Source organism: Strongylocentrotus purpuratus, unplaced genomic scaffold (assembly GCF_000002235.5).
Source record: "Strongylocentrotus purpuratus isolate Spur 01 unplaced genomic scaffold, Spur_5.0 spur5_scaffold_15, whole genome shotgun sequence".
Lineage (NCBI taxonomy): Eukaryota > Metazoa > Echinodermata > Echinoidea > Camarodonta > Strongylocentrotidae > Strongylocentrotus > Strongylocentrotus purpuratus.
In genome coordinates this window covers 12,074,146-12,098,717 of record NW_022145600.1, presented here as the reverse complement: position 1 = coordinate 12,098,717, position 24,572 = coordinate 12,074,146, and the positions used below count along the sequence as shown (strand labels likewise).

General features: G+C 38.4%; 1 protein-coding gene across 1 annotated transcript; it reads left to right on the top strand.

Moving 5' to 3' along the window:
* The first annotated feature begins 4,859 nt into the window (after window positions 1–4,859).
* Window positions 4,860–23,128, top strand: LOC105441420. The gene is made up of 8 exons (XM_030985950.1): window positions 4,860–5,150; window positions 6,219–6,392; window positions 7,406–7,594; window positions 8,952–9,125; window positions 11,289–11,471; window positions 20,993–21,166; window positions 22,218–22,603; window positions 23,011–23,128. Exons 1-8 carry the CDS (start codon window positions 4,860–4,862, stop codon window positions 23,126–23,128), a joined length of 1,689 nt encoding a protein of 562 aa, XP_030841810.1.
* Window positions 23,129–24,572: the final 1,444 nt, after the last annotated feature.

Here is a 24,572-nt window from a genome sequence, read left to right as displayed (position 1 = left end):
CTAAACACAATATTGTTCCCGCGCCCTGCATGGGACAATTGAACCAAGTTTAAGTGACAATTCTTAAAAAAGAAGTGATTTTTTTCTTGCTCGCTACACTCGTTTGCAAAAAAATGAAATTAACGTCGCTAACAAGTGAATGTTCCCACCCCCTACTTGCAACAATACTAGTTTATATACCAAACGTTACTTAAAGATTTTTTTTTGCTCGCTCGCTCGCCAGAAGTGAAAATTAGCATCGCCTTTTTTGTTTGTTTCGGTCGCTTGCCCCCCCTGACGGAGTACCCCAGGTACGCCACTGCTCTAGTGTGTCGATAGTTCCGCTCAGCATTCTTAGTCGAAGCTCTGCAGCCTTCGAACGTCAAGATTTCAGACTACTCTAGAGGACGTATTCCAGTAGTGGGTATATTTCAGACACGTGTCAAGGTTGGAGCGAAGTCGATGAATGCTAGCATATTCGTCGTACGCAAAGATTCAGCATTGCTTGGCATGGACATCTTCGACGGGTTGTATCTCAGAATCGAAGGCAGCACTCTTCTTGTCGAGACGGTAACGGATGACTCATCGACAGCATCGTCGACATCGAGAGATTACAGGGACATTGTACTGAAATAATTAGCAGCACAACACTCATAGTAAAAATACACAAACAGATTTATAAAATCCACACTGCATAAATGTACACACCCAAACACATGGCATTTTGTTGATATGCTAATTAATAGGTATTCATGAATATGGTAATTAGCAACTGACTTAATGAAGAACATCATATCTAGATTAGGTGTATAATTATGTGGGATCTTTTTCCTGAATTTTTTCCAGCATTTCATAGTAACACACACACATACACCCACCCACACAAATAGTACACACCAGAGCAACCATACTCACCACCATTGTTATTATGTTCAAAATTGGACAATCCAAGTGAACAAGTGAGTGGGAAATATATTTCCCGGTATTTCCCGGTAAAAAGCGGTAAATACCGGTAAATACTGCATATTTCCCGGCGTCCGAGAAATAAGAATCCGAAGCGGCAAATATGCTAACCCATTGAAAGTGTTGATGAAGTGACGGCTATTTGAATAGTGTATTGATCAATTCAGAACTGATAAATGGAAAAATCGAATCTCTTCGTTCCCGTTTGTCCCTTGTCTATTTTGTTCACACATTTGTGTTGCGTTATTATGAAAAAAGATGTCCAAAGTAATATCTTAATCAAAAATGAAAATAACGTATTGCGTTCATGATATAAATGTCAGCGACTGTTTAGTACTATGTTTGAGTACTAAAATAAGAAATTGAGACTCTGGACATCATTTTGTTTTTTACAAACCAGGTTTGTAAAAAACGCGTAAAAACGCGTCATATGACGTACGAAAACCAAGGTTTGTCGACAAACCTCCTTTATGAATTCGGGCCCCAGTGTTTGGACCTCCCTCCCATCAGCCCTTCATGCAAATCCCGGCCCCCCCACTTAGTGTTATTTAGGGTACGCATATGCTCGTACCCTTTTTTTGAAAGCACCCCCTATCTGAGGACTGCCAACATTTCCGAACCCCCCTTTCGCGGGCTTTTCGCGTGCTTTTCCTGCCTTGGAGACCCCCCTAAATCAGGAAAAATGCTCAATGTACCCCCCTAAATTCGGAATAATTTCTCAGGAGTCCAAAGAGATGAGAGAAAAAAAAGAAAAACACCCCCTTTTTAAAGAAATCTCCGGGTGAAAAGTCAAATACACCCCTTTTTTTACAATTCTCGGGCCGGACTTTGTCGCACGAAAAGTACCCCTTTACCGGACATTTTGGCAACACGCATGCGGTCATTCCGACCTCTGAGTGGGGGGGGGGGGGGGGGGGGGCCGGGATGCAAATACGGGGATCCGCAACTAATGTCACATAGTGTTTAGGTACTTCCCGAGCAAAAGCATATTTCAGGTGTTAAGATTTGTAGATCATTACAAACTAATGGCGGACGTGTTGGGATGTGGGCATCATTGCAATGATATTAATCTTATTTTAAACAAATCGTTAACATTTAAATATACTTTCAGTTGGTTGTTATTAATCAATCATTTAACATGATGTTACTATCATAACAGATTGAAATACTTGAAATCCGGCTTGATGATTTCAGTGAACGTCCCTCTGCATCCCGTGATCTCGCTCAGTTCTTCTGCAAGATGCCTCATCTGAAGAACATGATACTCCATTGTGGGGGCGGCATACACGATGACTTCTACTCAACATCTTCGTCAATGGCGTCATCTGCAAAGGTAATGATTAGAGCGTATAATTTATAATCAAGAGCTGGAGTCATATCTATCTCATTCCCTTCGTACCATCTTTGATGCCGCCAGGATAAAATATGTCAGGCATGTGCTTAACTGGATCTTCGTTGCAGATACGTAGACAAAAGATTCCTGCCTAGCTGCAAACTAACGGGCCACTTTTCAAGAGAAATATGCTTTTGTAATGAATAATTACTTTTCGCTACCACTCATCTGATGATACGAGCAGCACCTTTATAGGAGGCAAACGAAAGGAAATGGAGCAAAACGTCCTGAAATATTAATCAACATTTTTCGAATGGGCATGTGTGGGCACTAATCAGACATATAACATATTAAAGAACTGTACTTGAACAAAATTAATTCACTTTTTATTTTCGTGTGAAGGAAGTTGTAATGTGCTATATTTATACTGAAAAATATTATACAAATTGATGGTACATAATATAAACAAGTACCATATTTTTCATTCCTACGTGGCAATAAAAACCTACTTAAAATTAGATTTAAAATGTACTATTTCAATGAAATATATACAGAATAATTTTGTTTTGTTTAATGAATGAATGATGGTGGCAACTGTGAAATTGAGACACTTGATATCGAGTATTTGAATCCCCCCCCCCCCCAGACTCGGTCTGTCGTGCGAATGCGGGAGAGATAGCGAGATTACCAAATCCTACATGTATGTCCGGTAAATCCCCTTCTTTCTGATAATATTTGAGCTGCCACTTCACAATATGGTCATTAACAAAATCAGGGTGTTCAAGTTGTCCCCGAAACGAAATAATTTTTTTTCTCTTAAAGAAACGCTACCGTTCTGCCACCTTCTATAGCTTTATTATAATTTGTTTCTGAAAGACTTTAGATCATGATCTAACTCGTTCATTCAGGTAAATTATGATCTAGAGATCTATTTACGATGTTTCATTTTATCCTTAGTGTCACGTTATACTTCTGAACATATTCTAATGGCCCCTATTTGCTTTTAGTCATGCCATAGTCCTAATTGGATCAGTCAAAAAATATTTTCACGTTCACATAGCACTAATGTATGAACATCATTTTTAAATCTCAAAAGAATACAGGAAATATCGAAATTAGTGCTAATTACAGGTGTCAAGGCATGTTCATCATTACAAAATAAAGATGGATAAGTTAAGACGTTTTCATCGTGACAATGATATTAATACAATAACATTCTAAACAAATTATTAAATCTTGAATACATTTTTAGTTGGTTGTTATTCATTACAAATTCAACATAATGTTCATAAAAGATTGAGACTCTTGACATTCGGCATGATGATCTCAGTGAACGTCCCTCTGCATCACGTGATCTCGCTCAGTTCATCTGCAAGATGCCTCATCTGAAAAACCTGACACTCACACTTCGTCAAGGAAGCTGCATGAACAATGATTTCTACTCAACATCTTCGTCGATAGCGTCATCTACAAAGGTATTGATAAGAGCATAACGATATTGTATAATCTAAGCAAATCACTAAGCGTTTTGTTATACTGACGTGTACTCATGTCTATAGTACGCGAAACGGGATGAAGTTATTGTCCAAATAAGTACACCGTTAAAAGGAAGCAGGTAGAAAAAGCTAACGTTTCATGAAGTGGGGGGCAAATGAGCGAAAGTGGGAATGTACTCCCTTTAGAAAAATATTAAAGGAATTGATAGTGAATAACATATACCATAATTTGCATTCCTATGAGGCAAGGCAAAGCTTTCTTAAATTAGATTTACAAAGTACTATTTCAGTTTATATGCTGCTTGTAAGTATCGGCTTGCATGGTGATGCAGATATACAGTAGGCTTGCGGGTGCACCATGTGTGTGAGAGAGAAAGAGGACTGAGAAGTCCTGAAAAGGACTCTCGGTAATCTTTCTTGAGGGTGTGTAGTCCTGAAAAGGCCTGTTTGTGTAGTCTTGAAAAAGACTGTTGGTTATCTTTCTTAGCTTATAGTTCAAAGGAGAACTATAGCGCTTGGAAAGGATGAGTGGCGGGAGTGGCCCAACGTTTCGAACAGGTTGACTATCCGTCGTCAGGAGTGGAGAATAGCTGGCGTGCGTGAGCTTAAGTCACTGGGGTGCGGACGTGGGGAAAAATACATGACCGTGTCGGCTTGAGTCATCAGGGAGTGAACATGGATGGTCTGCTCGTCCGTCTGACTGTCCGTCTGGGCTGGAGTCTCCGGGTTGCGGACGTAGGGGAGTTTCGAATCCATGAGTGGGGTGTGCTGTCGGCGAGACGCTGTGTGTGTCCCCGACGTAGGCTGCGTTGTAGTCTGCTGTCGTCTGCTGTACATTGTAGCTGTGAGGCTGGCGGCTGCTTTGAAAGTTCGGCGGGTGGCGGTTGTTGATGTACGGGTGCCTGTGGGGGTGGTGAAGGCGGTGGTGGAGGCGGTGGTGGAGGAGGAGTGACCGGGTACTTGTTGATGAGGGGTTTCCAGATGTAGTTGATGTATACTCCTGAGTCTTGGGGCACGGTGTTGTGGCGGTGAATTTCGATAGCTTCTCGGATTCGGTGTGTATGCCAGTGCTTCATTATGGAGACGAGATGACTGTTATCCCATTCGATGGTGTGATCGTGTTGCTGGGCGTGTTTGACAATGGCGGACTTATCCCAATCGCTGAGTCTGAAGCTGGTTCTGTGCTCCTTGAGTCTTGTTTCCAGAATTCTCCCCGTTTCACCAATGTAGACTTTTCCACATTCGCATGGTATTTTGTAGACTCCCGCTTTCTTGTGGTTTGGATGCTTGTCTTTGTGGGAGTGGAGTATCGAATGGGGTTTGATGGAGGAACTGTGTCAAACTTGGATGTCTGCTGCTTGAAGGATAAGTTGAATCTTGTGAGAGGCTTAACCGATATAGGGAAGAACAACAGTTTGCTCCGGTGGTGTAGCTGCGGGTTGGTTCATTTCAGGGATGGTGTTTTTCCAGCTCTCACATGGTGCACCCGCAAGCCTACTGTATATTTCAATTTAATGTGAGAATAATCATGTTTTTGAGATTAATGATGATTGTAACTGTAAAATTGAGATCCTTGATATCGAGTATTTACATCCCCTCACTCGGTCTGTCGTGCGAATGCGGGAGAGATAGCGAGATTACCATATCATATATCCGGTAAATCCCCTTCTTTCTGAAAACCTTTGAGCCGACACGACACTATAATGTCGTCGATAACAAAATCAGGGTGTTAAAGTTGTCCCCGAAACCAAAACATTGTTTTATCTTGAAGAAAAATGACCGTTCTACCGCCTCCTAGTTTTATTATATTTCGTAAGACTTTAGATCATGATCTAAGATCATGATCTAGCTCGTTAATTCAGGTCAGTTATGATCTAGAGAATATTGACGATGTCTCATTTTATCTGTAATCTCTCGTGATACTTCTCAAAATATTCCACCGTCCACTTTTTTATGTTAGTCATGCCACGTTCTTAATCGGATCAGTCAAATCTTTTTGTTCACCTTAACATAGCAGAAATGTATGAACACCCTTTACAATCTAAAAACAATACTGGAACTATCTAAATTAGTGCTTATTTAAGGTGTCAAGACTTGTACATCATTACAAAATAAAGGTTGATTGGTTAATACGTTGTCATTCTCGCAACGATATTAATGCAATTTTAAACAATTTTTTAAATCTTGAATACTTCTATACTTCTACTTCTATGATGATACTCCGCAGGATCCGTAAGTTAGGATGTAGCGCTGAGGAATCGACTAGATAGATAGATAGATATTTGGTTTTATTCAAGTACTGATTAAAAAGTCCAAAGACTAAGTTGCTCATTTGCAGTGCATGTCTGTTGGTGCATTTAAAAGGTTGTGCAAGTAAAAATCTAGTTTTAGTTGGTTGTTATTAATTAATAACTCAATAAATAATGTTACTAATACTATCATAACAGATTGAAACTCTTGACATCCGGCTTGATAATCTCAGTGAACGTCCCTCTGCATCACGTGATCTCGCTCAGTTAATCTGCAAGATGCCTCATCTGAAGAACCTGACACTCCATACCGCCATGTCGCTTCACGATGATTTCTACTCAACATCTTCGTTGATAGCGTCATCTGCAAAGGTATTGATTAGAGCATGTATTTTATAATCTAAGCAAATCACTACGTGTTTCGTTAAACTGAAGTGTATTCATGTCTATAGTACACGAAACGGGATGATGTTTAAGTCCACAATTTAGTACACCTTTAAGGGGTAACAGGTAGGAAAAGCTAACGTTTCATGAAGAAGGGCTAGATGAGCGAAAGTGGGAATGTGCTTCCTTTAGAAAAATCTTATCAAAATTGATAGTGAATAATATATACCGTATTTTTTAAATTCCTACGTGGCAACTTATTGAATACAAAGTTTCCTAAAATTAGATTTACTTAAAACTATTTCAATTAAATGTAAGAATAATCATGTGTTTAAGATGAATGATGATGGCAACTGTAAAATTGAGATCCTTGACATCGAGTATTTGTATCCCCCCTCACTCGGTCTGTCGTGCAAATTCGGGAGTGGTAGCGAGATTACCAAATCATTTGTCCGGTAAATCCCCTCCTTTCTGACAACCTTTAAGCCGACATGGCACTATATGTCGACGATAACACAATCAGGGTGTTAAAGTTATCCCAGGAACAAAATCATTGTTTTCTCTTAAAGAAAAGCGACCGTTCTGACACCTTCTAGTTTTATTATATTTTTTCTAAAAGACTTAAGATGATGATTTATTCCTTAATTTATTTAGGTCAATTACGATCTAGAGAATAGTTACGATGTCTCATGTTATTCTCATTTGCTGTTAGTAATGCCGTGGTCTTAATTGAATCAGTCAAAACATATTGTTCACCTTAACATAGCACTAATGTATGAACTCTATTTTCAAACACGAAATAGTACAGGAATTATCGAAATTAGTGGTTATTTCAGATATCAAGACTTGTACATCATTACATAACAAAGGTGGATGTGTTAAGACGTTTTTTAAAGTGGCAACGATATCATATAATTTTCAACAAATTTGTTAATCTTGAAAATACTTTTGGTTGGTTTTTGTTAATTAATCATTCAAGTATAATATTACTATCATAACAGATTGAGACTCTTGACATCCGGCTTGATGATCTCAGTAGACGTCCCTCTGCATCACGTGATCTCGCTCAATTTATCTGTAAGTTACCTCATCTGAAGAATCTGATACTCTGTGAGCAAAAGGGCTATGATAATTCCTCACTTCACGATGACTTCTACTCAACATCTTCGTTGATAGCGTCATCTGCAAAGGTATTGATTAGAGCATATATTTTATAATCTAAAGCAGGGCTCCCACTTAGCCGAGTTGGAACCTCGAGTTGTGGCGAGCTGGCACGATCTTATGGCAAGCCGTTTTGTTATTAATTGATATCAAGAAATAAATTCTTGATATCAAGAAATAATTCTACGTTGTAAAGCAATGGTAATTCTTGATATCAAGAATTCGATTTCGTGATATCAGGAATTCGATTTCGTGATATCAAGAATTGAATTCTTGATATCAAGAAATATGTTTTAATGATAAAACTGCTTGCCATAAGATCGCGCCAGCTCGCCACAACTCGAGGCTCCAACTCGGCTAAGTGGGAGCCCTGCTTTAGCAAATCATTCGCGTTTTGTTATACTGACGTGTACTTATTCTTATTGTATAAGAAACGGGTTGATGTTACTGTCCAAATAAGTACTCCGTTAAGAGGTAGCAGGTAGGAAAAGCTTATATTTCATGAAGCAGGGGGCGAATGAGCGTAAGTGTGAAAGCGCTACGTACAGAATAATATTACAAAAATTGACAACAAATAATACCTCTCATATTTTTCAATCACACGTGGCAAAACAAAGCTTCCTAAAATTAGATTAACACAGTACCATTTCAATCAAATGTTAGAATAATATTTGTTTTTGAATGAATGATGATGGCAACTGTAAAAAATTGAGATCATTGACATCGAGTATTCGAATCCCCACCCCTCACTCGGTCTGTCGTGCAAATGCAGGAGAGATGGCAAGATACCAAATAATATGTCCGGTAAATCCCCTCCTTTCTGACAATCTTTGAGTCGCCACTTCACAATATCGTCGATAGCATAATCAGGTTGTTCAAGTTGTCCCAGGAACAAAATCATTGTTTTTTCTTTAAGAAAAGCGGCCGTTCTGCCATCTTGTTTTATTTTATTTTGTTCAGTAAGACTTTGGTTCATGATCTAACTCCTTAATTTATTCAGGTCAATTATGATCTATAGAATGTTCACGATGTCTCACTTTATCCGTAATGTCACATTATACTTCTGGACATATTCTACTGTCTCCCATTTGTTGCTACTCATGCCACAGTCCTAATTGGATCAGTCAAAACATATTGTTCACCTTAACATAGCAGTAATGTATGAATTCCATTTTTTCAATCTCAATAGAATACAGGAACTATCGAAATTAGTTCTTATTACGGTTGTCAAGACTCGTACGTCCTTTCCAAATAAAGGTGGATGGGTTAAGACGTTTCCATCGTGGTAACGATATTAAATACAATTTTAAACAAATTGGTTAATCTTGTATATACTTTAAGTTGATTATTAATTAATCATTCAACATAATATTACTATTATAACAGATTGAGACTCTTGACATCCGGCTAGATGATCTCAGTGAACGTCCCTCTGCATCCCGTAATTTCGCTCAGTTCATCTGCAAGATGTCTCATCTGAAGAACCTGACACTCGATGCCCCCATGTCGGTACACGATGACTTCTACTCAACATCTTCATTGATAGCGTCATCTGCAAAGGTATTGATTAAAGCATAATTATATATTATAAGCTAAGCAAATCAATACACGTTTTGTTATACTGACGTGTACTCATTTCTATAGTACACAAAACGGGGTGATGTTACTGTCCAAATTAGTACACCGTTAAGAGGAGCAGGAACAAAAAGCAAACGGTTTATGCAGTAGGGGCAAATGAGCGAAAGTGGTAATGCACTCCCTAAATGCCCGCGCCACAATGTCCCGAAGTTGACACTGGATGGACACACGATGAAGGAAATGTTCAAAGGGTCACGTTTAAGCCCTCTGTTGTTTACATTATATACAAGCAGGCTTATTACAAATATCCATAAGCAGTTTCCTAGTATTAGTTGTTACTGCTACGCAGACGACACACAACTTATACTTTTCTTTCTGTCCTAACACACCAGCTGAAGATTATTGTATTTCTGAATTAGGAACATGTGTTGTTTATATTAGAATGTTCAATGTGGATGTTGCAAAACACCGTGAAGTTGATGTTAAATGATAAAAAACGGAGCGTTTGGTCATTGGCACTCCTCGCCAGGTTTAAATTCAGGTTGCGTAGTGTATCAGTTGGCGACTTTACCATAACCCCATCTGATACTGATAGAAACTTGGGTGTGTTCTTTGATACCCACCTGAACATGGATTCACATATTAGTAAAATATGCAAATCAGCCTATTTCATGATTTATAATTTGGGATGTATTCGTAAATACTTTGATCAGGATAGTATGAAAACTATCGTGCATGCATGTATCACTAGTAAACTAGATTACTATAATAGTTGATTGTATGGATTGCCAGAGTCACAGATTTCCAAGTTACAGCGGGTCCAAAATACATGTGCACGACTAATTTGCAGCCTCCCAAAATTCTCTCGAATAACCCTACTTCTAGCTCTAAAAAGCTCTAAAAAGTCAAACTACTAGTTATACAGTGCGTCCCAGAAAAAACGAAACCGAGAATTATCGATGTTTTATCATAACTTAGTCACATTTATAATTAATAAACAACACATATTTGGAAAGCTTAGATCCTCTCCTTTCATTTGATGCAACTCACACGATGCATATTTTCACGCATGAGTGAATAAAATTAATTTGAAGAGAGGAAGTCACAAAGTCATTTAGCGGACAGTATCTGGATTTTAGAGGGAAAATCACATTTCTAAAAAGTTGAGTTTCTGCCCTTTCATATGACACCTCAATCACGAAAAATGAGCAAGGAATGACAAAGTTCTGTTTGTTTAAATTAGTGCATGCATTTCCATAATTTTATCAAACGAATTTGTTTTCACTGGCTGCCTGCCTTAACAACAAGTAGAATTGACAAAAGACTTAACTCAGTTTCGTTGACAATCAGCCATGCATGAAGTCTTTCGTCTATTTTAATTAAATGTAAGAATAATCTTGTTAATTCAAATGAATGATGATGGCAACTGTAAAATGGAAACCCTTGAAATCCAGTATTTGACCCCCCCGCCTCATTCAGTCTGTCTTGCAAATGCAGGAGAGATGGCGAGATTATTGAATCATATGTCCAGGAAAACACCTCCTTTCTGACAATCTTTGAGTCGCCAATATACAGTGTCGTCGATAACTTAATCAGGGTCTTCAAGTGGTGACCAGAACAAAAACATTTTTTTCTGTGAAAGAAAAGCGACCGTTCTGCCACCTTCTAGTTTTATTTTATATGTTCTGTAAGACTTTAGATCATTATCTAACTCCTTCATTTAGGTCAACTATGTTCTAGAGAATATTCACGATGTCTTACTTTATCCGTAATGTCACATTATACTTCTGAACATATTCTTCTGTCCCCTATTTGCGAGGGTTAGTCATGCCACAGTCCTAAATAGATCAGTCAAAACACTTTGTTCACCTTAACAGAGCAATAATGTATGACCACCATTTTCAATCTTAAAAGAATATAGGAACTTTCGAAATGAATGCTTATTTCAGGTTACAAGACTTTGCATCATTACCAAATAAAGGTGGATGTGTTCAGACCAGTGTTAAGACGTTTTTTGTTATCGTGGCAACGGTATTAATACAATTTTAATCTAATTATATAAATAAACAAATTGTTTAATCTTGAATATACTTTTAGTTGGTTGTTATTAATTGATCATTCAGCATAATGTTACTATCATAACAGATTGAGACTCTTAAAATCCGGCTTGGTGATCTCAGTGAACGTCCCTCTGCATCACGTGATCTCGCTCTGTTTATCTGCAAGATGCCTCAGCTGAAAAACCTGACACTCACACTTCGTCAAGGAAGATGCATGATGAACAGTGAATTCTACTCAACATCTTCGTCGCTAGCGTCATCTACAAAGGTATTGATTAAAGCATCATGATATTGTATAATCTAAACAAATCACTACGAGTTTTGTTATACTGACGTGTACTCATTTCTGGAGGACACTAAACGGGGTGATGTTACTGTCCAAATTAGTACACCGTTAAGAGGAAGCAGGTAGGAAGAGCTAACGTTTGATGATGTTTCATTTCATTTCATTTATTTTCCACATTAAAAACCAGAAGAATAAACAAGGTAAGAAAATACATTTTATACATTTGACACATAGAGCAAATGAAAAACAGATACATAAACATAAAAGAACAATGAAAATCTACATCAGTTAACAAACATCAACATTAAAACATAAAAAGGTAAGTAATGTAGATGGGGCTAGAAAAATCGAAGCTTATCGAGTCTAGCCCCGGTAGCAATGAAGGGGAAGTCCACCCTGAGAATGTGTGTGGCCAAGTAAAGGCGGAGTAAACCCATCCTCAGGGTGGACTTTCCCTTCAAATGTCTGGTTTTATAATTAGATTAAAAATATAATTGAAAATATAATTGCGATTTGAAACATAATAATTATTATTTTTTAAATTGATCTGACTATTTAGAATTGCAAAGGTAATTTTTATATTTCAACTTAAATTGTCGTAATGATGCAGATTGTTTGGTACTTAACACTTCTTTGGCCAGTAGCAGTTCTGTAATAAATGCTATGCAAATTCTTGAAGTTTCGGGTGTTATAACAATGTACATCACTGTTGCATCTAAACCAGTTTTGAAGTGAGTTTGGTTATAGTCCCTTTTCAGACCTGTACATAAATTCTCCCAGTTGTAACCTACCTAACTCTTATACAGTCGAAACCCTTAATTGTTTAAAGATATTGTTGGTATGGGCCAAATAATGAGACTTGGCACTATGCGTATTACACGTTTTTACAACAAATTTAAACGATTTAACAAGGTATTTGATGCATTTACCCATAGCATATTCCCATATTGTAAATGGGGTAGAATTAATGAATTGTATAGTAAAAGCAGTACCTTTGACGGTAATACAAATTTCAGTTTTGACATAACTCCAGTAATTCTCGAGATCTTCAATGCAATATCATTAATATGTAAAGACCATGATAACTTGTCATCAATATTAACTCCCAAGAAGCGGGCACTATGCACTTGCTTTAAGGGCTCTAGTGAATCAACAAACTTAAGAATAAGTAAGTTCTTATCATATTGTTTATTTAATGGTGCAAAATGCATAAAATTTGTTTTCTCAATGTTTATCCTTAACCCATTCACTTTGTACCAAATATTTACCTTTTGTATTTCTTTATTCATATTATGGACAAGAGTATCTAGTTTCTTCTCGCTTAAAGAGACATTGGTATCGTCTGCAAAAATAATGTATGACAAAGTTGAGGAAACATTTGGCAAATCGTTTATATATATATATATATATATATATATATATATATATATATATAATAAACAACAGTGGCCCAAGTATTGACCCTTGGGGCACTCCGCATACAAGTTCTTTTTCAAATGAAGTTGCATTATCATAAACAACATATTGTTTTCTTTCCTTTAAATAATCCTTTATCCACTGTAGGGGGCAAATGAGCGAAAGTGAGAATAAGCTTCCCATAACAAGATATCAAATTGATAGTAGATAATATATACCATATTTTTCATTACTGGGCGGCAATACAAAGCTAAGTAATATTAGATTTACAAAGTATTATTTCAATTAAGCGTAAGAATAATCTTTTTTTTTTAAATGAATGATGACTGCAACTGTGAATGTGAGACCCTTAAAATTCAATATTTGACCCCCCCCCCCAAAAAAAAAAAAAAAATGCAGGAGAGATGGCGAGATTATTGAATCATATGTCCGGGAAAACCCCTCCTTTCTCACAATCGTTGAGCCGCCACTATACAGTGTCGTCGATAACTTAATCAGGGTCTCCAAGTTGTTACCGGAACAAAAGCATTTTTTTCTGTGAAAGAAAATCGATCGTTCTGCCACCTTGTAGTTTTATTCTATTTTTCTGTAAGACTTTAGATCAAGTTCAAGTTCAAGTCTTATTTATCTTTCTTAAATTCATATTCACATTACAAATATGACATGAATATAACAAGTTGACAGAATGTGGCATTACAATAGAAAGATGAGGCGACCTTGGTTGAAAACATGGCTTGTGGAATTAAGTTCCCTCATGAGTAGCTTATGAGTATGTCCTAAATGAAGAAACTCGTCGGATAGGAATACTGCATACATTAGAGTGCTTACGAACCAAACGAACTAAACAACTGAGAAAACATAACCATAAATAAGTACAGTAAATTCAATTGACTACTGAATAACGGCTATACACAAGAGAAGCAGGAAAATACTACGAGCAACAGGACTGAAACACAGACAAAAACTTAACAAGACAGACAGATGAACAGATTTGATAAACAGGAGTAGAAATATGCTGACCTATATAATAGCAAATGATTTCCTTAAATAATTATCAAAACTGTAAATCTAGACAATATCGACTCAAAAAAAGTAACTTCAGTTTGCGCTTATTAAATAAATACATAAATACTGACCGATTGGTCTATTCTTGGTTCAAGGGAATTCCAAAACATATGTCCAGTGGACCCCAATGTAGTCAGAGCAAATTGCGTTCTAACAAGAGGTAAGTGATACGCTTAAGCATGTCGTGTGGAATAACTTGGTTATTTTTCTTAAATATTCTAGTCAAGGCTACTGGCAGTAGACCTGCATTCAATTCATACATTAGAGCTCCTAGTTGTAAATGATAAATATCTTCAACTTTTAAAACACTCACTATCTCTTGCATACAAATGTTCTTTTTTAATTTAAAAAAGAACATTTGTATGCAAGAGATAGTGAGTATTACAAACAAGTCGTATTACTCTTTTCTGTACCAGTAGTAATTTATCCATTTGAGATGGAACGACTTATCACAAGCTAACGCACCATAGTGCAAATATGGCAAAATTAAAGTTGCGTACAACATACGTAAAATATTCAGTGGGAACACAGATTTTAATTTATAAATTTACACCAGTATTTCTTGACAATAATGCAAAGTTTACTAATATGGTACTTTCCATTTAACACTTTTAAATTTGTTGAACATTACATTTCCAGGCAATATACTCAGGGCATATCATTTTTGTTTTAACGATTTAAAGACAACTTGTTTGCATGAATCCACTAAGTCACATTAGTGAACTCAGAGTTTACAGTCTGCAAAAAAGTTTGTGGATTTCTGTGAGAGAAAAAGACACTCGAGTCATCTGCAAATAAAATGACTGATAACATCTTTGCGGGAAGTTGAAAATCGTTAATATACACAATAAACAAAAGTGGGTCTAGAAGGGATCCCTGTGGGACCCCGCAAGTGACGTCCCGCAAATCTGAATCAATTCCATTTAAAGTAACAAACTGTTTCCTATTTGTTAAGTAGCTTCTAAACCAATCTAATGCTATTGCCCTTACACCACAATGCCACAGTTTATCTATTAGAATATAATGATTTACAATATCAAACACTTTATAGTAGTCTAAGAGACACCAACTGTATTCATGCGTGCATCTAAGGCACTGAAAATCTTATCCACCAAATGTAGAATAGCATGAGTGGTAGTGTGTTTTCACGGAAATCAAACTGAAAAATTGACAAAATGTTAGCATTCATCAGAAATCTTATCATCCGAGTACATTGGCTTCTCAAAGAAATAGGACGATAATTATTCAAGATAAGGGCATCACTCTTTTAAAAAAGTGGGCACAACCTTTGCAATTTTCATTTTCATGGGTACATCACCAGTGGTCATTGATAGATTCAATGTACGAGGGGTTGTACAATACCGACAATTACATTTTTATCAACACATTTGTTTTATAGTCACAACCTGGACTTTTCTTATTCTTTAAAGAATGTACAATATTAATAGTTCTTCTACAGTCGTTGGCAAAAGAAATAAACTATTATAAACTGTTTATGAGACTCTATGAGAATCTATTAGTAGAAATATTACGGATATTCCTACCAACAGACATCCTCATATATACTGGAAAGTGTTCAGACAAATCTGAAATTATAATACCCGCATCTGGTAAAGGTACTTGGTACTTGGTTGGGTAATCCCTTTGGCAGCTCACTCAGGAAGCTATACTGGGATGGTAGGTGAGGCAAGTGACTACAAGGAGTGTCATGAATTGCTGGAATGGTGTGTGGACAAAGCACTTGTCAATTTACAGTAAAATATGCTAAGTCCAGTGCAAGTAAAAACCAAGCTAGTAAGCTTATATGATGTGAGAACCAACGGGGGGCTGCATCATTCTGATGGAGGGTAGAGCAGCCTCCTTGAAGTTGGTTATTCCTGTTGCATTGACTGCTGAGCCTGGCAGATGGTTCCAGATCCTTATTGCTCTTGGGTAGTATGAGAACTTGAAGGAGTCGATAGTTGCAACAGGAATTACATACTTCAGGTTGTGGTCATGTCTTCCGAAGTATGTAGCAGGGATAACAATAGTTGGTGCAGGTATGGGGACAAGTCGGTGATGGATCTTGTAGAGAAGGGTGCATTGGTCGAGGATTCGACGTGTGTGAAGCGTGTCCCACCCTAGAGCTGCCACAAGAGCTGATGGTGATGTGGTGTATCTGTAGTCACGGTACACAAAGCGAGCCGCTGTTCTTTGTACTTGCTCTAGCATTTTTGTGACCGTGACGCTGTGTGGGTTCCAAGCCTCCGAGGCATACTCCAATTGGGGGCGCACTAAGGCTGTGTAGGCCCTGGACTTTACATCCCTGGTACAGGGTGAGAGAGTCCTGCGAAGAAGACCTAGAGTACGGCTTGCTTTATGCCGAATGGTTTGGCAGTGCTTGTTCCAACGGAGATCAGCAGCAACCGTTACTCCAAGGTACTTGTACTCTTTCACTCTCGGAATCAGTCCATTTGACAGGTGGTATTCTCGGATGCTGGGAGTACGCTTCCGTGTGATGGTGAGGATAGCGCACTTTTTCACGTTGAAGTCCATCATCCAGTTTGAAGACCACCTGGACAGCTGTTGGAGATCGTCCTTTAGGATTTGATGGTCCTCAGGGCATCGAATCTCACGATAGAGGGTGCTGTCATCTGCGAAGAGACGCATTGTGGACTGGATGTTGTCTTGGATATCGTTGATATACAACAGGAAGAGGGTAGGGCCGATGACGGATCCCTGGGGGACTCCAGATGTTACATCCCTCCATGTTGATTTGGATCCATCAACTACGACTGCCTGTTGTCTATCAGTGAGGAGAGACATTATCCACTGGAGTGAGTCACCACTTATTCCATAGTACTGAAGTTTGGTTGACAGGAGAAGGTGTGGTACTCGATCAAATGCCTTCTTGAAGTCCAAGAAGATTATATCAGCTTGGCTACGCTGCTGTAGGATGGAGGACCAGTCGTGGACGGCTGTTGTCAATTGAGTGGTTGTTGACAACCCTCGTCGGAAGCCATGCTGTGCATCAGTGAGGATATTATTCACTGCAACATGCTTCGACACATGGCTCAGGATGATATGTTCCATGACTTTGCAGCAAACGCAGGTAAGTGAGATCGGTCTGTAGTTGGAGGGGTCACACTTTTCTCCCGACTTGTGAATAGGGGTAACCAGTGCCTGTTTCCATTGGGCTGGAACAATGCCACTGTTGTAGCTTTGTTGAAACAGGAAGGACAGTGGAGAAGCTACCAACTTTAGGAGCTTGGGTGGGAGTTCATCAGGTCCGCTGGCCTTTGAAGGGTCCAGTTGTTGGAGGCGTTTCTCGACACCAGTCCTGTGAACATGCAGGTGACCAATAGTTGGAAAAGGAGAAGGTCCTTTCTGTACAAGAGGTTGGAGCTGGTGAGGAGTAAAGACAGACTGGAAGTAGTCGTTCAGTGTCTCTGCCTTGTCTAATGCTGAGGCGCATAGTTTAGATGGAGTACGCAAGGTAGGAATACCAATGTTTTCAGAACGACATGTCTTGATGTAAGACCAGAAAGACTTTGGGTTGTCCTTAAGGCTTGCCCCGATGATGTTGTTGACGTACTCACAACGTGCTCTGTGCACATTCTTGGCAACTTGGTTCCTGAATTGTCGGTAGGCTGTCCAAGCTGTGGAGCAAGACTGGCTGTGTGCCTTCTTGAATAGGCTATCTCTCTTCCTCATCTGGCGTTTCAAAGGAGGAGTAATCCAAGGAAGATGTTTCCTTCCTTTGCTCATTTTGGAAGGAATAAGCTCAGACAAACACCTGTTCAAGAAGTTGACAATGATGGACCAGTTTGTCTCCACTGATCTTCTTTCTGGATCTGATTGGAGGAATTCCGTCGCAAATTCGGCTGCTGCATCTCTCAGTTGCTGTTCGTCAGCTTTGTGGAACTGGTAGATCTTCCTCAGGGGCTTGACAGAGATCTTTGGATTTGCAGCAAGAGTAAAAGTGACGATGTTGTGGTCTGATATCCCAGACTTTACGCACACATTCTCAACCAGGGTGGGATTCGACGTCACAACTAGATCCAGGATGTTGTTGGATGAAGGTCGGGTGACTTCCCTGACTGTTTGAGACAAGGAGTTGTGCAAAAGGATATCCAACAGCTTCTGGTGACAAGTAGAAGTGGCTGGATTTGTAGTCGACTGGTCATCCCAGTTGATGTCTGGGTGATTAAAGTCGCCGGCTATCAAGATGTTAGGGTGGCTGCGCCGGTGCCTTGTCATAATCTTGGACAATGACTGGTGCAAGCCTTCAAGACCTTGTTGTCTGTTGTTGGGGGGGCAGTAGTAGCTACCAATATACAGTGGCTTGGCATTTGCAAGTTGCACGTTGCACCACTGTATCTCACAGTCTGAGTCAAACTCTGGACATTCAGTGACAATTAGCGTGTCGATGATTGCTATGAAGACACCACCTCCATGGATGTTTCTGTCCTTACGGTAGATTGAGTAATTGATTGGGAAGATTGAGTATGATGATAAGCTGTCATCCAGTTTTGATTCACAACCAAAAACAAAATCAGGAGTGTGGTGAGCAATGGCTGCATGGAAGCTTGATTTTTTAGCATTCCCCTTAAGACCATTGCAGTTTACAACCATCACTTTAAATGCCTTTTTGCGATTTCTTGATGGAGGGTGAAATCGTGGTTGACGACGTCCCCCAGGGCTCGATGTAGGCGTAGAGGTTAGAGGGTTGATGGAGGGAAGGATTTCTTCATTACTGGAGTCGTGGTGAAGGGGTGAGAAACGATTGGTCTGTGAGAGGTTAAGACCTTGCAGCGAGCTGCTTGACCCTATGTTGGTAGAGGAACACTGGCAGCACACCCAAGCGAAGCTCCTGGACTTCTTCGTCAAGATATCATAGGAGTCTGGGGAGATACCGACACATGAGATGTGGCACCAGCAGTAGCAGTGATCGCATAAGAGAGCAGGGTCGTTGTCTCTCACTTCATCCCCACAGATGGCACATGGAAATGTCTCAGGAGCACTAGTTGATGGACCAGGGTTGGTTTCAACTTGTCCGCTGAGGAGAAGTAGGATGGTTAGGTGGCTCAAAGAAGTCGACCTGAAGTCAAGTGGACAAAGCTTTGTATTTCGATTCCACTTATTACAGGATGATATAAAAAGTAACAGTTTGCAGTTATCAATATCTGCAGTGTAAGTACGCCTTCTAGTAGGCTGGTGTAGTGATCTTGGTTCACAAAGCGTTGCGTGTAGATCGAAGAAGGGTAAAGAAGCTGATCTATGGTCTGCAATCTGCGTGTACAGGTTTCCACTCTTCAATAGTTTAAGTGCACACACTATTGAGAGTATTGCTAGAAGGAGTGGATGTGATCTAGAAGAAGAGGGTGGTAAGAAGTAATTCTTCATGATGGCGTTTGCAAGTCGAACGGTGATGAATACCGGTGATTAAATTTGGCAGGACATTATTCAATATTCAATACGTATTCAGAACAAACAAAGGGAAGTCAGAAAAGCTCACAGCAGTCTCACTCACTCAGCTACACCCATTTTATGTAGGTTAGCTATTACTATTAGTAGTAGTAGACGGTTAGCTAAATCATCTGGTAAATGATTTAAATCCCAGTGAGTAATTGCTTCTATATCATAAGAATAATATAAGCATAATTCAGTCAGAAAATATACATTACAGTTATTGTTGCCTGTAGTGTAGGTATGAAGAAGGCTGGGCAAAATAAGCAAACTCAGGATCCTCCATATGGGACTACAGGTGTGTGTTCAAATTCCTTGGCAGAAAATGGCTGTAAAACTATCACAATATTCTACCTCCAGAAGGTATCAAAGAACAAAATAATCATATCAAAAGCTTGAAGATATGTTCAAGAAGCAAAATCAGGTAAATAAAATACACGATCTGCAGTTAAAAGTGCAAGATTAAGTGGATTTTATATCACAAAACCAGACCATGTCTGCTCCCTGTAGCCATCACCTCACCAATAAATTACTAAAAATGTCATCAATGAGAGTAGAAGAAGTGTCTGTAACTCTGGTAGGTTTAGTAATTAAGGGCGATAAAGAGAAAGATATACACATGTTCAAAAAGTGACAAACGCATGCATTCTCATCGTGCTGAAAAAGATTAACATTATATTCACCCATAACAACACAGCTTGCATTTTATTTATAAACAAGTTCTCATTACCTTGTGGCGGTCTATAAACGACCCCGATTATAACATTCCGTTTGTCAGCAAAAAACAAATCCACAAAGACACTTTCCATTAAATCATTCATTACATTGACTTCATTCAAAACTCGGTAATTGAACTGAGTGGGGACATACAACGCGACACCTCCTCCCCTCCTAACCTGTCGATTATTCAGAATTAAATCACTTCCCGGAAGAGAAAATACATTTCCTTCAGTTTCACTCGATAACCAAGTTTCAAAGATTCCTCTAATCATAGAACTGTTGCACACGTTCCGAAAAAATTCTTTTAATTTATCAAAGTTTGCTTGCATAATACGAACATTAAAATGAAGAAAAGGGAGCTCGTTATTTCCAGAATTACCCATCTTTTGAGAGAATTGGCTTTCTGTACAAAAATTACAATGACTCGTGACAGCGTCATTGCCCTCACCAAGATCATACACTAACGAGTCTGCGCTGGATTCAAGATAGTTACGTCTATCATCATCATGACATCATTTGTATTCATAATGTAAAGATTCTTCCATGTATGGAGTGCAATATGATTGATAATGATTGACATAGAAGGGCAGCCTACTACGTGCAAAAAAAAAGGACATATATACAACAAAAACGACTACTCCGCTCTGCTCACACCCAACTTCTCTGCATCCCACGTTCACGGCACTCCTGGGATGGCGATCGTTTTCAAGTTCTGGCCCTGAACTTGAATCTTGAATCACTTGATGGTCGTTTGCCCACAATTATACAATTTCCACACAACTGCGCCAGGAGTGTCATTTTTGACAGACATGGCGCATTATAAATGTTCACTATTATTATTACTATCATACCAGATTGAGACTCTTGACATCCGGCTTGATGATCTCAGTGAACGTCCCTCTGCATCACGTGATCTCGCTCAGTTCATCTGCAAGATGCCTCATCTGAAGAACCTGACACTCCATGCCCCCATGTCGCTTTTCGAGGACTTCGACACATCATCAACGTTGATGGCATTGTCTGCAAAGGTACCGATAAAGTCATATATTTGTAGTATATAAGTAAATCAAGTAATTTTTTCTTTGATCTGAGTTACACTTATGCCTTGTTTGTTTAAGTCAAAGGAAAATGATGAGTTTACTTTCCAAACACGTAGGAAAGTTAGGCGTTTGAGGAATTGGAAGGGGAAAATGGTCTCTTTTCATGAAACGAAAAAAGACAAAATCTATAAGATGGATAAATATACAATATTTTTTTATTCCATATGGTAGCACGGAGGGCTATAGACATGATGTTGGACAAATATTTGAATTGTGACTAAATTAAGATACATTGAGACAAAATAATTGAATAAAAACCCACAAAAATGCAATCTTTCCCTTCCCATTGCCATGTTAGTTGCTGGTCGGAGAATTTTGGAGTATACTGTCATCTGAGGAATTTAATGACGTTATTCTATTTTGTTATTACTGCTTGACACAGATTCTCGTGCTGGTGCCACCCGCCAGATTATCTTTAATAATAATAATAATAATATTTAATTTTTATACAGCGCTTAATACAAATGTCTCTAAGCGCTTTACAAATATACTATTTTAATCCACCACTGGATAACCAAGTCTTCCAAATAATCATCTTTATTAATTAGCTTTATCTACTTTATGAATATTTATTGAATGTATAATAGTTCATTCATTTTTCGATTGTTACTCTAACTATATTCGAAAAATGAATAAGTCTTATTCTCAGGTGTTATAATGCACGTTGGTGTTATAATGATTTTTTTCGCTCATAAACAAAATTTGTAAAATATGCCTCAAATATTCGACATGACCATGAAGGCAAGATGCAAAAAAAAAGAAGAGTGTTTTACCCATACAAATGCTTAGTTTCATCGTATAAAAGCAAAGAAATTAACGTTTACTATGTACTATTTTATCATGCAATTTATACTTAACATAAGCCTTCTATTTTTATGATTTTGTCGCTTTTTTCATGAAACCTAAGGACGCAATTATATATCTACCAACACTCATACCTAATACATTTGTCATTGCACTTGCTCTTTCTATACTGGAGGACAACCAGAGTGGTAACAAGGGCTCAGCCACCCTGACTGAGCTGACAGTGGATGATGAGACACTACGAAGATGGCAGGATTATGGTTCGATGTTTGATAATGTGAAGAGGGTCACTATACAGGTACGGAGCACGATCACATATGACGTCATCAGGAGGATCCATCTCCCAGAAGCAACAGAACTCACCATTCAATCAGATGAGTTTAGAGATCGACCGGCTAATTTCCACGAGAAGCCCACTTCACTACCCGACGTCCTCCTGAATAGCTTCCCTCGGCTTGTCAAGGTGACATTTAGCGATCTTAACATTGGTAACAGTAAGATGGAACTAATCTTACAAGCTTTCAGATCACCTCACAACCTCAAAAATCTGAAGACTATCAGGTATGACATATTGGGATTTTTTCAAGGAGCTCTTTGACATTTTTCCCCTTTCAATTCTCCCCTCCTCATCTAGAATAGAGTATGTCTCCCCCTTTTCTCTCTCTCTCTCTCTTTCTGTCACACTCTCTATCTCAGTGTTTGTTTTTTATATGATTAGAATCGATTGGAACTTAAAAATAAAAAAACACATAAATAACAACATGGGTAGGCCTAAGAATGAATATCTAGCTTTGCTCATCTGTACCATGCATTACTGCTGTTCTATCATGGTCTACATGATACAACAAATATGGGAAAAAGTTACATCATTATTAACAGTTATATACCAAACATTATTGTTAACTCCGTTGACATGCCCCCATCCCTAATCACTTAATACCGTGTACCGTCGATCTTGATACTGGCAGATTCATAAGATGCGGGACAGATGAGAGAGTGGATGATGTCACCGTTGCTTGTAATGAAGGTCATATCATGGAGGTGGTCCACCAGGTGGAGGTGGTGCATGGCAAACCACGTGGGTAAGCCCTTAGAACGTTTACTTCAAGACTTGCATTGCTGCATAACATTTATGGATGGTTGCATTTCTTTTAAACCCTCTGCGATACGCAGTGCTTGTGTATCGTACGCACGATCACAATATGTACTTTTCTCCTCAAGTTTTGGTAATGATAGAAAACAAAACTTACACTGAATGTTCAAGATTGCAAATAAATGACATATGCCAAACGATTTTGGGTAGACAAAATGTATAGGGGATGCTCGAATAGACATGCATGTGTTTAAGTGTACAGAAATAGAAGGGGACAAAAGTGTCTTTAATATCTTACAAGCATGTAGTTATTTCCCGTCTCGGGAGGGTTGGGATGAAGTAATGTTTCACGTTAACAAAATTCAAAAGACGTACAGAAATATGTGATTATTTGTTTATTTCCATTTTCATCGAAAATGATGAGGAACTGACATTATGTACCACTCATGATCTCACATTATTAAATCAATCTGTGCAAAATGCAACAGTTGACAAAAGGCATACGTAAAATAATATTCCTTTGGAAATTTGTAATTATGAATGTTTCACGGTGCCCATTGGAAAATACAGGCTGTGTTATGGATTACATGAGCGAAGTGATGAACTGAAGTTTTGTATTCTTTTTTTGAAATTATATGTAGGCCTATTTATTTACATTATTCGCATTTTTTGTTTGTATTATGACGTTTTCTACGTAATAGTTAACATATTAGTATAGATGGGTTTTTTTTACGTAAAGCCGTATGATATTCAAGCTCTTTTCTTAGTCCCCCATTTACTGCAATATGTGATAATTTTGATGCAGCGCTGCTTCATTTTTTATGCACACATTCATATAGCTCTCTCTGTCTTTCTCTCTCTAACTCTCTCTCTCTCTCTCTTCTCTCACGTCAGTTTATACTGGTAGATGACACCCTACTCGATCACTCAGACGGATCAGACGATCATTTCTCGCGAAGACGAAATACCGGCTGAAGTGACAACTACATAAATACACCACTGCATACGTATCAGATAATTTCCCGATGATTAATTTGAAGTCATAATCCATTTTGCTATTATAAATACAATTGCCATGCAATGGAGTTATTCATCCAATAAATCACGTGGATATTCATAAGATATTACTAGGATGTGTATTCTTGACATCGGTTTTTTTTTGCTCTTTTCCTTTCATTGAAGAAAGTGTGATCTTGAATTCACTTCGAAATACTTTAAAAAGTGTTCAGGGATTTCCATGGTGAAAATCTCAAGACCTGTGACAGGGTCAAAATGTTGTAAAATATCATAATTGAAAATGCTCCCATAAGTAAGACGGCAAAATATTCATAGTAAGCAAAATCACAGTCATTCCAAATTTGAATTTTGCAACTGGAAGTGTTTTATTGACCACACTTGTTGTGTACAAGATTAGGGCTTCAATTTTCACTTATAGAC